At 42.6% G+C, this 16,052-nt stretch overlaps 1 protein-coding gene across 6 annotated transcripts in view; it reads right to left on the bottom strand.

Annotated features, from left to right (window-relative positions):
* The window catches only part of LOC118100383 (inactive ubiquitin carboxyl-terminal hydrolase 54), a 51,250-nt gene that overhangs the window by 28,795 nt on the left and 6,403 nt on the right, over positions 1–16,052 (bottom strand). For 3 of the 6 annotated variants that reach the window (XR_004694433.2, XM_035145389.2, XM_035145388.2), the window contains exons 2-3: positions 10,936–11,543; positions 3,257–3,349 (exon numbers count right to left, since the gene is read on the bottom strand). Coding sequence is in view for 5 of the 6 variants with exons in the window: in XM_035145389.2 (XP_035001280.1) it covers positions 3,257–3,349; positions 10,936–11,091 (249 nt within the window). In the remaining variant the exon portion in view is untranslated. Of the gene's footprint in view, positions 1–3,256; positions 3,350–9,691; positions 9,944–10,935; positions 11,544–16,052 lie in introns of those variants that run through there. The other 3 variants (XM_035145390.2, XM_035145391.2, XM_035145392.2) reach the window with 3 other exon arrangements.

Here is a 16,052-nt window from a genome sequence, read left to right as displayed (position 1 = left end):
GAAACATCCTCAAAAACAGTAGTTCAGTTATTTTCCAACAGTCCTGGCAGCTAAAGCATTATCATAGCTTTTCTGGTCATATTTGTAGATTCAAATGTGTCCCTGTAATGTTGTTAATTTGGTTCAGGTCAACTATGGTCTCAGTTAAATATTGAAAACTTCAACACTGAGTACTATTGCTATTTAATATTATATTTGTAATTAAGATTAAAGAGCTTTTGAAAATAGTTGCTTTTTGTTGGAAAGTGGACATTGTCAGAATCAAGTAATTCATACAATTTGCCTTTCAACCCAAACTTCAGCCTGTGGCTTCTGTGCAATAAAATGATGTCACACTTTCAGAAAATAATACAAATTTTGCCAGACACCATATGCCCAGATCCTCCAAAACCTATTCGGCAAAGCAAATATAAAGTAAACATGCATATTTTGAAGGAGACAGGTTTGAAATATCTGCTGCAGCAACTTCACCTCTTCATACGATTACTAAAAAACATTAACTAAAGCTTTTCTTAACTATAACTTTACCTACAAACTCTACAAAGTTTTACTCCCCAAACACTAAAGTTGACCTGAGTTAACAAACTAATACAAGATCTACCATCAAGGCATTCACTTCACAGATCCAGGATCAGGGCTATTCAGATGGGAGTTGTTCCCTGGTCACAGTTACATAGTTTTTATTTCCCATTTTTATGTTATTGCTTGTCAGAAGTCATATTTTTTCACAGTTTAGAAGTTAAAGCTTGTTGTTGTGATCAAATGGAGTAAAAGTGTTATAAAACAATAGGCTCCAGTCTGTGAGTGAGGCTGAGTGTGTGCAGGCTGAGGGTTGGCAATGGGAAAGGTATAATGCAGTCGTGCTGACGGGGAGCACAGTGTGTGGGTGTGTGTGTGTGTGTGAGAAAGAGAGAAAGAGAGAGAGAGAGAGAGAGAGAGAGAAAGGGAAACAGAGAAAGACGAAAAAGGCAATGTGTGAGCAATAGGGTACGTGTGCGCATGTGTGTGTGTGTGTGCGTGTGTGTGTGCGTGTGCGTGTGCTGTGCGCGTGTGCGTGTGTGTGTGTGCGTGTGTGCGTGTGCGTGTGTGTGTGTGTGTGTGTGTTATGGTGGCTGTGCTGACTGCAGCAATGCGCCAAGGAGAATGGGGGGGGAATATACCCTACAGAGAGTGGGAGGGAGGGAGGGAGGAGGGGAGGAGGAAGGGGGGAGGAGAATAGGAAGGGATGAGGCTGAGTGAGTAAGAGTGAGGTGTGCGTGTGTGTGTGTGTGTGTGTGTGTGTGTGTGTGTGTGTGTGTGTGTGTGTGTGTGTGTGTGTGTGTGTGTGTGTGCGTGTGGTCTAAGTGTGATGAGAAGAGCAATCTACACCAACTACGACATTCATTCATCTTTCTCCTTCCTTCTCCAAATTTGTCCTCTTCTTCTCCCTTCCTACTCTTTACAGCCTTTGTGTGTGTGTCTGTGTGTGTGTCTGTGTGTGTACAGGTATCTGCATCTACGTGTGTGCGAGTGTGTTGCTGTTGAGAGAGATAAAGTGTTGCAGTGATTTCTTGAGGGACAGCCACAGGCAGCCTCTGAACTTAGGTTTACTACAACAGCGGCCTCTTTATCTGCCGCAGATAAACTGGAATCCACACACAATCCCTTCAAAATAAAAGAACCTACAATGATCACTTATCTCTTTGATTCTGGAAAAGGGATGTCTGGAAAAGAAACATGCCATTAAAGTTTCTTTTTTGGCTCGTGTCTCGTCGGGTTATTGAAATACTTAAATCTCTGTTGCTGTGGTAACGACAGCTACGAACAGACTTTAAGAACGTTATGTCTGTTCGTTTTTCTGACTGAGGCCGGGTAATAAAAGCTGAAAATATGAACACTGAACATGGCGAGGGTATCTTTGATTTGTACACCCACGGCTGAGTCATGCAATACGCCCACGAACTTTAGTGTAGGTGTGTGTGTGTGTGTGTGTGTGTGTGTGTGTGTGTGTGTGTGTGTGTGTGTGTGTGTATGTGTGTGTGTGTGTGTGTGTGTATGTGTAGCATCCCAGCATGGCAGAGATTTGTGAGAATATCATGGTGCGCGTGTATAGTGGTGTAACGTGTGCAGCATGCAAGTAAGATTTGTGTGCATGCATAGGTGTGTATTCTTGTGTGTGCACCATTCCAGCGTGGGCTCTGCTAGCTCAGCGCTTTCAGTCAGCCAATTAATTACAGCGAAGCGCTTGAGACAGAACAGCGTGTAGAACGCACACATCGACACTGCTACACACACGTACGCGCACACTACACATTACACACACACACAACTCTTCCCCTTCACTCAGACAAGCATTTGTCATCACTAATGCAACAAATGGCTGAAGCAGAGCTGCATAAGGCTTGTTCATTATGAGGGTTTCATGATGTTACACGTCTTCATCTTCTGTTGGGCAAAAGCAGCAACGGCTGGAACACAACAGTGATTCAACCTGTAACTGTGTTAGAGAAGCTTTTACACTGACTGTTTCCAAGCAGCTCTTTACTGGTAAAAAACTGTTTGATTCATAGTACGTGATGCTTTTCGACATAATGGTGGAAGAAGAGGAATCAACAACAAAGTGTTTAAAAATGAACTAGTATATAGAATAAACGTAGTAATTTTAAGGAAGACTAGAGTTTGGTTAAATGTGGTTTTCAGACATTATGTAGGAAGACCGCAGATAGAGATACGATCCTTGTGTACTATTAGGATGAATATAATTTCGTCAAGTGCTGTTTTCTTTTGCATTATGTTCTTTATGTGTTGAAAAGGTGAATAAATGAGAAGTTGAATTACACAAAAAAAGGACAGAAGGAAAAGGAATAAACATTTTGGAGATGACTTGTGAGTTGATCTAAGTCTTTGAGTGTCATGTTACTCAAGTTACTCAGATGCAGTGGGGTAGATGATACAGTGTCTCCTCATGAAATGTGAGTAAATGTAGAAATTCTACCAAGCAAGAAAGCCTTGTGCAAAACAGTACTTCCGCATAGCACACGGCAAATACCGATCTGTTGGTGTATTAAATAGAGGGAATAAAAAGGACAATAAACGAAGAGGAGTTTGGCACAACCTCCAAAAACTTTAACTCACTCAGCAGCAAATCCAAGACAAACCAGGTCACTGTGCTGTAAGATGGATGAGTAATCTTCGAGAAGTGTGGCAGACTAACACCGGAGTAATGTCCGCAGCTTTAGGTTTTGCAGTTAAGAGGACAAAGTGGGAGCGTCTTTACCTTTAAAGCGCAGAAGATGCACGAGTCCTCCATGCACTTGTGCGTTGTCAGCTGTCGAAAGCTTCGGCGAAAGATGTCGAGATGCCACAGAACCTGGGAGACGAAACACCCACAGAAAAAGACAATAAACCCAAAGGTTCCACATCTGAAATTCACCATTTCCACATTACAATGTGATTTGTATTTAAATCTGAGGTGGGTCGCTGACCTCTTCTATAGACCTTGTTATCAATTTTTGCGTTTATACTGTTTTGCATTTATTTCAACCCAGGTTTTTCATTTAGAACTCCTGTTTCCTCAAACTATTTTTCAGAATAACTTCCCAAAAAAGTTGTATTCCTTTTAAACATAAATACACTATAGTAGCTGCTTATTAAAAAAACTCCTTTAAACCCACAGATGAAACCTCAGCAAAGACTGATGGCATGACAGCTTGGGTGTTTCCCAGGTGAACAGCAGCGACTGACAGAGCAAGTGATGGATGAAGGGAGATGTTATGATGATGAGCCGAGTTTGAAAAACGTTTGAGAACTGCTGAAAACTACTTGAAAAGGTTTACATGCTCCGAAGTTCAGAAAACACATCACTCTCCTCATAATGTCCATTGCTGCAGCTCCTCTTTTCAGCCTCTGTCTGCAACCCTTGGTTTTAGGTCCTGTCTCTTGAAGGCCCCACTCCCTATTAACCCTCTGCAGTGATTGGTCAACAAACAACAAGCTGACAAACAACATCTCGATTTGTAAATGTAGGTCACTTTAACATGAGTCTCATACTTTACAATTAACAAACATTTCACCACAGTTTAAAGCTCTTTTCTATTTTCATAGGTGAGTGATGCGGTGTTACAACCATCGTCTCCTTCCACTCGGCAACCTGCAGTATACAACCAATCAGACAAACAATCAATCAATATTCTCTCACTAAAATCACATGTGTGTCAATTTAATGTGCACCAAAGTATCATATACAAACTCAAGTGGTATATAAAGTGACGATGAGCCCATCGTGACATGATGATCGTGAACCAGGATTCTGGTATTACTATCGCCTCAGCCACATTCAGATACGTGTGGATTGTTTTTAATGTTTATAAGATGAATGATGCTACAATCCTGGTGTCTGCATTAAAGTGAACTATTTAATTTGATGTTTTTTTTTACTTTTGTCCTATAGGTTAGAGTTTCCTGTCCCTTTAAAATTAATTGAGCGATACTCGCTGTCCTAAAAACTGAATCAAATGACTTCCAGTAACGTGAGAGCGTTGCAGAGAATCCACACCCCCCGGCCTGCAGCTCTGTGTGACTTTTGGCCATTTTCAGCTAATTGCTCTTCCCAACATCCAATGTGCTTTCTACTTTGTATATGTACAGCAGCAAAATACAGGCTGAGGTGGATGTTCGGGCAGAAAAGAACCATCACAAACCCCAAAGACACAAGGAAGAACACATGAAAACTAGTGGAGAAGTGGTCTACATGAGGTAGACATCTTTCTGTCCTTCTCTCTCTCCTGTACATAATGAGAGGAAAGAGCTATGAGTAAATTCATTCAGCAAGCTGTAAGATAATATTGACATAACACTGTCCCTTAGGCTTCGGCTGGACTATGCAGCACTTATTCACAGGAACACACACACACACACACACACACACACACACACACACACACACACACACACACACACACACACACACACAACATGCATGTGCAGTTTACAAGCCATATCGCAAGCAGACCACTTTTTACACACAAAAACCCAACATATATGGCAACCTAAGCAATGACTGGTGTGCACTTTGTGTGTGTGTGTGTGTGTGTGTGTGTGTGTGTGTGTGTGTGTGTGTGTGTTAAGGACAGAGTGATAGGTGGAGGATAGAGGGGGTGGAGGATGACAGACTACATGCTGACGCCAGTGTATGCGTTCTATCTCTCCCCCTCCCCTCTCTCTGTTGCCCCTCCTCTCTCTGTAGTTTATTTGGTCGTGATGAATCGGCTCGCTGCACAGCACTGCAGCAGCCACAGGGAGGGCACACTCTCCCCATGCCCATCTCTCTGTATTACCAGGTATCTGTCCGTCTATCTATCTATCTATCTATCTATCCAACTCTTTTCCTCATCCTATAAGTATTTCTCTCCTCTTCTACCATTTTTATCATTTGTTTCTCTCTGTTTTCGTACTTTCTTTCTCTGGCATGGAAGTTGTGGAACAACTGCAGGAGCTTCTTGAAGAAACTAAAGTATAAAAAACTAAAACGACTGAGAAAAAAAGACGGACACATACACAGATCAGAAACTGACGTCATGATCTTGAGTATTTAGGAAGCCACCATCATTACTTCAGTAACAGATTAATGTAATCAAAGACGCTGGTTATTGATTGGTTGTTGTGTCATGGCTGAGGTGGTCCTGTCTCCTTGTTTGTGATGTCAAATAGAGTAAAATTAATGTTAGCATTCTTGTTAAAATTAGCTCTTACTGCCACAGATCGAAACCATTTAACTGGTGAAACACGGGATGGCTTTTATTGTGAAGCAGCCACAGGAAACACCTCAGTAAACTCTGAGTATAAATTGTAACGGCTCAATGAGAGTTTACTGTATTATTACACCTTTCTTGCTGTTTCCATGGTAACGGCAGGCGTCAAAACACCCTGGCCTGACATTTTAAGGATTATAAGGTGTTATACACCTCGCCACTGGAATGAACCACGACATAAAGTGAAATTAAGAACTCTCCCTCCTCTGAGGGACTTTAAAGTCCTGATTAACGGCAACTGCGGCCACAAGTCACAATAATTTAATAATGGTAAAAGGTAAAAGTAGAGAAGAGCCATGAAGTCATTAAACACTAAGACTTAGCCACCAAGAACTACTGCTCACACAGACCATGTAAAGGTGCAGTAAGGATATAATGATTATGAATTCAGCTTTGAATTTGAAAGAGATGGCCTGATGTTCAACCAAAAGAGTTACTGATCAGAGTGACTGAGTGGTCTTGTTTTTAAGTTGCTTGGTGTAGGAGTAGGTTTCCTCCCCCAGGGGACGGCCACACAGTTTCGGAGGAGGATCAAATGTAAGTCAAAATATTACATTAGTTATCAGAATGACATCAGGTAAAACAGACTAGATTTGTGATAAGGTTGAAGAGAAAGTTAAGAGAGATACAGTCGTTTTGGGTGATTTTACTGTTTTACCCATTTTCCCTGAGTCAGAAACGAATAAATGCTGCAGAACAGCTGAACTCAGAAGACCTTGTTGAGTATTTGGTGCAGTACGAAGTGAAATAACAATATAAGGCTACCTTTGCTCAGGTATTAAGTGTGTATGGGATGACACAACATAATCATGGGCCTCCTGAAAATAATCAAGAGACCTAAGGTGAGGTGGGGATGAAGGCCCACAGAGTCAGACTTACATCTCCTCGACTGCAGGATACGTAATTTGTTTTCTTGAAAAACGATCTTGATCGTAATTAGACTTCCTGAACAGGTAAAGTTTAACTCAAATACAGTAAAAGCCTGTTTGTTTTGTTTGTTTCCAAATGCACATATTATAACAGTTTTATTGGATATAATGTTATAAACTCTGTTCCTTATACTTTTCTATTCTTTTCATTGAAGTAAAGGGTCTCACTGACAAAGTAAAATAACATTGACTAGATTTTAATTTATGACTTAATAGTGCACTGAAAGCCAAGATAAGTAGGTTTTTACACGTAATTAAACCTGTTATTTATTACTTATAAACCCTTATTATATAGCTTTGTAATACAGTGATAACGATTAATTTAATATGCATCACAGGATTCATCAAAGAAGATGAAATATTTCATGCTTTAATCATTCAAACATCAAGAGAATTAGAGACACAGACTGACGATGACGTGTTGTGATTTGTGTCTGATCACGGAGGCTACGTGTTTCAACTGATCATCGTCCAACGACTCTTATAAGAACCCTTGACACATTCTGACAAGACAACATTTGTATTAATGTAGAGGCTAAAGGGATCGGATCTATTTAATCTGACAAGCTCTCACTCTCAGTCATGATCTGATCTATATGACTGATGTTACTGTTGGTTGGTTTCTAACCTCTAAGACCACAACTCCTACTGTTCTACTCTTCTGCTACCACACGACACTGTGGCATCTCTGTCCCTGTGAGTGTTGAGTATCAGATGAGGCTGTTTCTGCACTTCTGGCCTCAGTGATCTGTCAGTCAACAGACCCTCTTCATAACAGACAATTTAACTTGTCACCGTTGTTTATGATTACAATAATGATGGCTGTGTTGTATTCAAGTGTCCCCGGTAGCCACGAGTGTGACAGTGAGCCAGCACGCCTTTTTCTACTGTGACATCTCAAATAGCCTCAGTAAAAATAGCCTTTATATTTGCCACTCTTGAAAATGATGAAGCTCAGCGTTTCCTGACCTCCACAACGACCTTCATACCTGCTCCTGATTCTTTTATCAAGCCCTGAGTATTTGTAGAGAGCATTCCGGTTTACTTTTAAACTCCTTGATCTATTGTTGAGTTTTACTTTTGTGTACAAACACAAACATCCTAGGATGATGTTGAGTTCTGCAGGTTTCATGGCCTGCTCCCTGCAAAATCCTGCATTGCAGCTTATCTATACGGTTTATCCTTTGAGGGGTCACTGGAGCAAATCCCAGCTGCCACTGGACGGGGGCACAACCTGGACAGGTCCCTATAGAGCGTCAACATACAACAAACATTCATTCAAACTCCCATTCACATCTACCGTCAAAAGAATTTCCAGTTATCCTAAGGAGTATGTCTTTGGACTGTGGGAGGAATCCAGAAGAAAGACAATGCAGAAACAAGTGGAACATGCAAACGCCACATAGACAGGCCCTGGCCAGCCATCATGTTCCCAACCACTGCACCGCTGTTCCACCCAGGACACACACCTTCAAACAAGCAATGTAAGCAGCAAAAGATCCTGTATTCTTTAACATCTATGGTTGTCTGAAGGAGCTGTTTATGCAGACGATCGCACCGGCAAAGGTACTAACAGGATATTTGGCTAGAACATGTCAATCGTAGTGGGTGACTCATTGTATATGGCTGTGGCCAGGTTAAGACAAAAAATTTGAAATTATATTTGGGCTAAATTTTGGTTTGATCACGTTGCTGTTCATTTTTTAACAGCTCGTGCCAGTAATCGCCGAGAACATCTGGCTCGGACTGGTTTCAGGCACAGGCTTAGTTTAGTTTTCTCTAGGGCTCGGTCGGGTTCGGGCAAAAAAACTGCAGCCCGAGCCACACTCTGCTGCAGAGCCACAGCTGAACACATGTAAATACTGTATAATGAATATTGTTGGGTGTTATTGCACTTAGTATCCGGCCCCAAAAACCACTACCAAAGCATCAAAGTTAGCACTTAACAGTAACGCATGCTTACACACTCATGCTTCAGTATTAATGTCATATATACAAACTCTGACTTTAAGTTATTTACCACACACACACATGCTGCTGCCTGATGACAGAGTACATGTGTTTGTGCTTCATCAAAGCCAGCGGATTCTATAACTCCTTTTTATTTTTACCTGCGTTTACGGTAAAAAAGTTGCTGAGCACGTATATATAAACACTTTTGCTCGCTGCACCTTCCTTTCCTCACATTAAATTACACACAACAACTGCTGCTGACGTTGGCGCCACCCAGCAGCTCCACTGCAGCAGCGGGGGGTTAAGTGCCTTGCTCAGAGGGGCCCTCAGGGGCGAGGAGGCAGGACAGTGTATTTCACTTAATTTTAGTGCGATGTACTATTAGAACATTAATCTTTACAGTGAAGAAACAAGTTTTAAGGCAGTTTTAATAATCAATTATTCATCAGAAAGTTTTCCGCTCCACCAAGGTGAAGATTTGATCCTTTTTGCGTCATTGCAAATGTAATGTCTTAATTTCCATTTTACACTGTTTAGCATTTATACATTTATACACATCACAGACCAAACGAAGAAATGAATCAAGAAAATAAATCATCTTAAGTTGCAGCCCCACTGCTATTAGGAAGAGTCTGTCCTAAACCTGAACTTTGACCTCTAACTTATTATCTCGATAATAGAAGCACACATGAACACATGCACATACACGCACTGAGAGAAACACACTGTGAAACACACTGTGAAACAGCCTCAAAGCATCTCAGTGCTTTAACATTCTCTCAGTTCCTCCTCAGTCTTCTTTGTCCTCTCTCCTTGGTGTGTGCGTACATGTGTATGTCCTTGAATTGGCCCACTTTTCTCTCCTTTTCTCAGACATTCTTCATTTCACAAATAAACTTCATGTCCTTCACTTTGTCTTTTCATGTCTCTCCCTTCTTCTCTCCGTCCCCACCCTCTTTCGCTCCCTGTCTTCATCTCTATCTCCTGCTTTCACAACAAATACACATTTCCCCTCCTTACCTTATTTGCCTCTTTAATTCCACTCTTTCTCCGAGCAATAGCTCTTTCAGTCCTCTCATCAGCTTTTTCATACTGTATACTCCTCATCCCTCTTTCTTCTCTTCTCCTCCTATGGCAACTTTTCCTCCTCTCATCTGCTCTCTTCAACTCCCCCTAAGCTTCTGCCCCATCACCTTCCTCCCTCTCCAGCTTACTCCAACCCCTCTCTCTTCTTTCCTCTCTCTCTCGCTCTCGCTCTCTCTTTTTCAAGCCAGTAGTCAAGAGGCATGTGTGTGTGTGTGTGTGTGTGTGTGGGTACGATTGTGCCAGCTGGAAGTCTTGAGAGGAGTGAAGAGAGTGTGTGTGTGTGTGCGCAGAGAGGAGATGCAGCAGCAGCGGCGCAGTGTAAGCATCTCCACACACAGACTTGGATGTCTACACTGAAGCCAGACCGGCAGCGGTGCCAAAACCCACCGAAACACGCAAACACCCGTTAATATGGTGCTAATCTCATCCCTGTCGCATTCAAGTACTGCAGTGGGAGGGGAGGAGAACTGCGAGTGCACAGATTTGTGTGTTAGCATTGTGCATTTAGTGAAGATAACCAAAAGTATTCCTTATTAGAAAGTAGTGGCTGTTGTTTCAGCCAATCATGCGAAAAACATTCATGACATTTCACAGGAAACTTAATTGAAAACTCATTTTTTAAATGCAGTCTGCACATTTTCTTCACACTGATCTTTTTTCATTGTATTGGCTCTTTACTCTAAAACAGTGGATTTTTAAAGAAAACAATTATGATCAGTTGCATCTTTTATGTAATGATATTTACACCAAGACCAGATCATCAGTCCAGGAACCGTGTGTTTTAGGGAATAGTGTGTATCTGGACGTTATAATGACGTAAAATCAATCATATTGATGTCAATCAACCCTTTTCGGCTTTGACCTGATCTTCAGCAAGTTTGCACTGATACTCATGTGTCCCAAAAGCTTCCAAATACAGTAGATTTGTCACTTATTGCTTAAAAAAAGAATCACTAATAATAAATGCCAGACGTATTTGGAGTCTTTGGACCAGTGGCACACTTTTCTTCAACTGGTTTTGTTGAAACATTTGACATCAGACTGTGGATTGAGGTCAAGTCACTGACTTGGCCTGTCAAGACCACTACACGGTTCTAAATGTGTCCATGAAAAACATGTCACTCTCCAAATACTTTCCGACTGCCCTGAATTTGTGTGCGAGTGTTTATCCGACTGACCTGCAGAGCGCTGTTGAGGAAGCAGCTGTTCTGTCCCGGCTCGTTGCTCAGGCCTTTGCTGGGTGCAATAGAGGTCATGGTTCTCGGGGTCACCAGCCCCTGCGCCGCACCTACTGCTCCGCCGCCCGACGCAAAATAGTTCCTCTTCCACGACATCCCTACCTGGACGCCCCCGTTTCCAAGGTGAGGCGGGGAAGGGGCGGGGCAGCAGACCAAGCGCCGGCCTCTATGTCACACCCATGAGAGAGAACGAGGGAGAATGAGAGAAAAGCGGAGGCGAAGGAAATGGAGGGAGGAAGACGAAGGAGGTGGCGGCGGTGGATCAAGGAGATGTGGTGTGTCTTGAACGGGGATTTGGCACCCATACACCCCTCCCCCTCTCCAGCCGTGTTTTCACTTTAAAATCTGTCCACTTGCTGGCGCCAGCAGTCGGCTTTTTTTAAATTTTTTTTTAGCTCCTTGGATTTAGCGGTTCGTGTTTGAGGACATGAGAGCGTGTCCAAGGCGTCCTTGGGCAGGTTCTGTCAGATATTGATGAGATGTTGATGAAGCAGCACTGTTGCTCCCATGTGGAGACTCCTTCAATACTTTCTTCTCGTTTACTTTGCCTGTAAGACACAAACACCAAGCTGTTAGGACTCATCTGCACCTTTAACAGATTTACACCACACATCATAATTTTTAACGTGAAACAGCTTTAGTCAGTGTTTTTAACAGATGTCATCTTTGGGTCTATTTGTTTTGGATAGGAGCAGACCTCAGCACATCATTAGATCCCTGTAAAAACCTCCTGAAACTAAATATCGGAGACACAAGCTAAGCTAGCAACAGCTCTGATATGTCCACTGAACAGCGAAGGAGGAAAACAACGTCACCGAACCTTTTGCATTGTTTTGATTGAGCTGCAAAAGTTACATATTGTGCATTTAAACACTTGAACACTAAACACTAAAATTGAACACTAATTTTGACCTGCTTACCATACTGCGCAAAGTTCCCCAAGTAGCTTTAACATTCTTAGCAATGCAATTGAAAACTGGAGTTAAAGTTTGACACCATCTTTTGCGCTAAAAGATTTACCCACTGCTGCTGAGAGTACTATCTCGCTCTGATCGATGACGACATACTAAAGATTCTTCCGCTATATACAATTTTTTTGCCTATAAAGCTGGTTGGGTGTTAGCTAGCTAACACTGCTAAACTAGCTAAATTCAGTTGTATGTAGCAGATGGGAAACAATGAGGATTGCAGCAACTGACTTTTAAAGTGTTATAAAAGTTATAGCACCAAAGTAGCAATTTGTAAGCTAACTTTACAGCTCTACAGTTTTAAAATTGTTTAGCCCATCGTTTTGGTTCTAATACACATTTTCCACACAGTCTAGTCTCACTAGCCCTTGATTACACTAACAAACCCCACTGTTCACACAGTTAGCAAAACAGTTAGCAGCTATAGCCGGTAAACACAGTTGAAAAGAGCCGCTAAAGAGCTAATGTTGCAGAATGTCTTCAAAAGCTAAATGTTTACTCACCGCCCCAGTGTCATTGATTAATGCAGCTTTTACTGTTTGATTGCTTTTGCACTTTGAATTATATTTCATCTGGTATCATCTTATTCGTCAGGGTAACATTACATCAGTGCTATGGCACAGGGACGGCTAGCAGAAATCTGTTGTGTCATTTTATAATCGGTACTTAGGGACTTTATCTGGAGCTTATGCTGGTTCAGCATCGCTATGGACAGTTTCAGAACAAGTGTGTGTGTGTGTGTGTGTGTGTGTGTGTGTGAGAGAGCGCAATGAAAAAGAAGAGAGGCAGTCGGTGTGTGTTTGCCACAGTATGGGTGCGTGGGTGTGTGTACATGAAGTTGCATAACACCATAGGGCAGAAACGAACAAATCCGCAGTGCCTCCCTCCGTCCTCCCTGCCCTCCTTCCCCTATAGCTTACCCACTTTTGGCAAAGCTCCCTCGCCTGGTTGTCAGGTTGCGTTGCCGCCAAAGCATCCCCCCCCACCCCGAAAGGCGCAGGGATGCTGCGGCGAGCAGGCAAGCCGCGTGGGCTGTTGCCACGGCGATGGACGCATGGATCTGGGGTGCGTGGTGAGGTGATATGGGCGTGGGATGGAGGTAGAGGGGTCATCGAGACAAATGAAGTGCATCAGAGCAAATATGGAAGGTAACATTATACTGTGAGACAGCAACTTTGCAATGTCAGTTCATCCACTTGTCACATGGCCTATCTATCTGTCTGTCTATCTGTCTGTCTGTCTGTCTGTCTGTCTGTCTATCTGTCTGTCTGTCTGTCTGTCTGTCTGTCTGTCTGTCTGTCTGTCTGTCTGTCTGTCTGTCTGTCTGTCTGTCTGTCTGTCTGTCTGTCTGTCTATCTATCTATCTACATTAAAAAAACAGAAACATTCAATACATTCATCCATAAACAAACAAATCCAAATTGCCAGAGGACTTATAAAAAGATTTGGCTGGCATGCCCTGTATGTGTGTGTGCTTGTGTGTGTGTCTCCTGCTGAGCCTGTGTAGAGTGTGTGATCACACATCCTCTCTGACTGCATCCTACAGCCACACACAACTGAGATTGCTCTGGCAAGCCCTAGCACAAGCGCTGTTTATGTGGTCTGTAAGTGTGCGTTTGTGTTTGTGTGGATGTGTGTGTGTGTGTGTGTGTGTGTGTGTGTGTGTGTGTGTGTGTGTGTGTGTGCGTGTGTGTCCCCACATCTTCGGCTAGTTACCATGGAAATAGGCCAAGCAGCAGGCACGCGGGGAAAAGCCGAACCATGTGATTTAACAGAGAAACACACTGTGCTGCACTGGTTGTGATACAACACACACACACACACACACACACACACACACACACACACACACACACACACACACACACACACAGACACACACAGACACACACTCCACACAGAGACACACGCACTGGCACACACAAGGCTGGCAAGTGATGATGATGTGTATTGATGGTGGAGAGTTCCTGGAAGCCAGAGTGAGTCAAGGCACAAGTCAGTCAAACTCCCTGACCCTGCCCTGGCAGGCATAAGGAGACCGGGACCTGTGGTCGCAGCCCAGACCACACATGGGAGACATTTCCACGTACGATGTCAAGGTGAGGATAATAGTGGTGCATCCAGACACACAGTGTGCTTGGTGAGTATGTGTGTGTGTGTGTGTGTGCCTGTGTGTGTATAGTCTGTGTTATGTGGCTCCATCTTCTAACCCTGTGGAAATCAGACCCAGTTTGACTTTGAAATGTCATGAAGAAATATGGAAAAAAATGAGGTCCTGACTTCTTCAGTGGTCAGGATGGAGATGTACGGTTATATTAAAATGTTGGACCAAGTGCAGATTAGACTCAATGTGCAACTACTACTTCAACTACTGATACTATACAAGTACTAATAGTATTCTAACTTCTATATATCTGATACCATTTCTTCTTCTGTGTCTAATCTTGCAACTGCCACCATCAGTGGTCTTTCAAGGGGCCCCAGGCAAAAAGGACCTGGTGGGCCCAACACAATTTTGGTTGCAAGGCCCCTGGCCACCATGACATTTACTCATAGACTTCAAATAAAGATGGACGAAATGACAGCTCTCAAAAGTGAAGCCCAAAGCATCTTGTCATAAGTCATTAAGTCATAAAGTCATAAACCCCACCTCCTCCATGTTACTGGATGGGACATGGGCCAAACTAAACAGTTCATGTCTAAGAAATTCGTATACGGGACATTTTGACTTCATTTCCGGACAGATAAGGGATCCATCTTTATCTACAGTATATGTATTTACGACACACAATACTACATTAATTAGTTTTACTCCTTTCTCTTGTTTCTTCACTTGCTTTCCCTTTCCTCTGTCATCTCTTAGCCTCCTTCTATCTGCCTCACTCCAACCTAATGATGGTGTTTTCTCCACCTACCTCACTTCCTTATATTTCCCGGTCGTTGTATCATTTCTCACACGGCCCTTCCACTATGGAACCCACAGCTCTCCTCTTGCCCTCTGTCCTTTCCCTTACTCTTTCCTCTCCTTCCTTCCTCTTTTATTCCTCAACATTTCCTGAGCTCATCAAGTGACATGCAGAACTTCAGAGGACTGTGGGAACTTATCCGATGACAGAATCTGGAGGATGGCTCAGCGCCTATTTGATCCAGGGCGCACTGTGACACCTCTCTGCTCCACATTGCTGCGATTAATGTAAACATGCTGCAAAAACATCCCTCCACATCCATCTGCCGCGCCATCAGATCAACATTTGGGAGGAGTGGCACGACATATGACACACGGATCAAGCTTTCTTTCCACTTTCCTCTCCTAATCTGACTTCCATTGCTTGCTGTTGTTTACTCTCCTCCTCCCTCTGTCATTCCTTTCCATCTCTCTGTGCTTTGGAAAGATCATGAGACTTGCGTTTCGATGATAAATCATTACGTAAATTTGAGGTCATTTATTTCTTGGGATTTGGATTTATCATGAGGCTGTTTAGCTGGTTATGCAAAAAAAGCTTAATGGAAATAATGAAATTCCCAAGTCTCTCTACTATGTCTTTTTTATACCCCCTAAACAGAGAATATTTCAATGAAGACTAAAATTGACTCAATAAGTATACTGAAATACCAATATTTGTCTACAACAGTGGGTCCCAAGCTTGTGACCCATTTCATGAAGCCATTTGTTCTTTCATCCACAAATGTTGCATATGTCTATTAGTTGTTAACAGCTACACCAAAGAATAATGCTCGACTTGGATGGATTTAAGAGGCTTAAATATGTTAAACTATTCATTGCATCATATAAAAAGAGCAGTGATAAGAGCGATTATGGACTAAAGTATATGGACACTAAAAAAAAACATCCAAGCATTACACCAATCTGTCATTGTTCAACATCTCATTCAAAAAATAGTAATATGCTGCCATAACAGCCTCCACACTTATAGTTTCTGTTTTTGTGGAACCTGGCTGCAGGGATACTTGACCACAAGTGCATTACTCTAGTCACTGATGTGAGGTGAATTGTTGGCTCGCAACCATCTCAAATGTTTTCTACGGGGTCGAAGTCAGGGCTCTGTGTCGGCGGCTCCACATCTTTCT

Source organism: Hippoglossus stenolepis, chromosome 21 (genome assembly GCF_022539355.2).
Source record: "Hippoglossus stenolepis isolate QCI-W04-F060 chromosome 21, HSTE1.2, whole genome shotgun sequence".
Taxonomy (NCBI): Eukaryota; Metazoa; Chordata; class Actinopteri; order Pleuronectiformes; family Pleuronectidae; genus Hippoglossus; species Hippoglossus stenolepis.
This window is presented reverse-complemented; position numbering and strand designations above follow the sequence as displayed.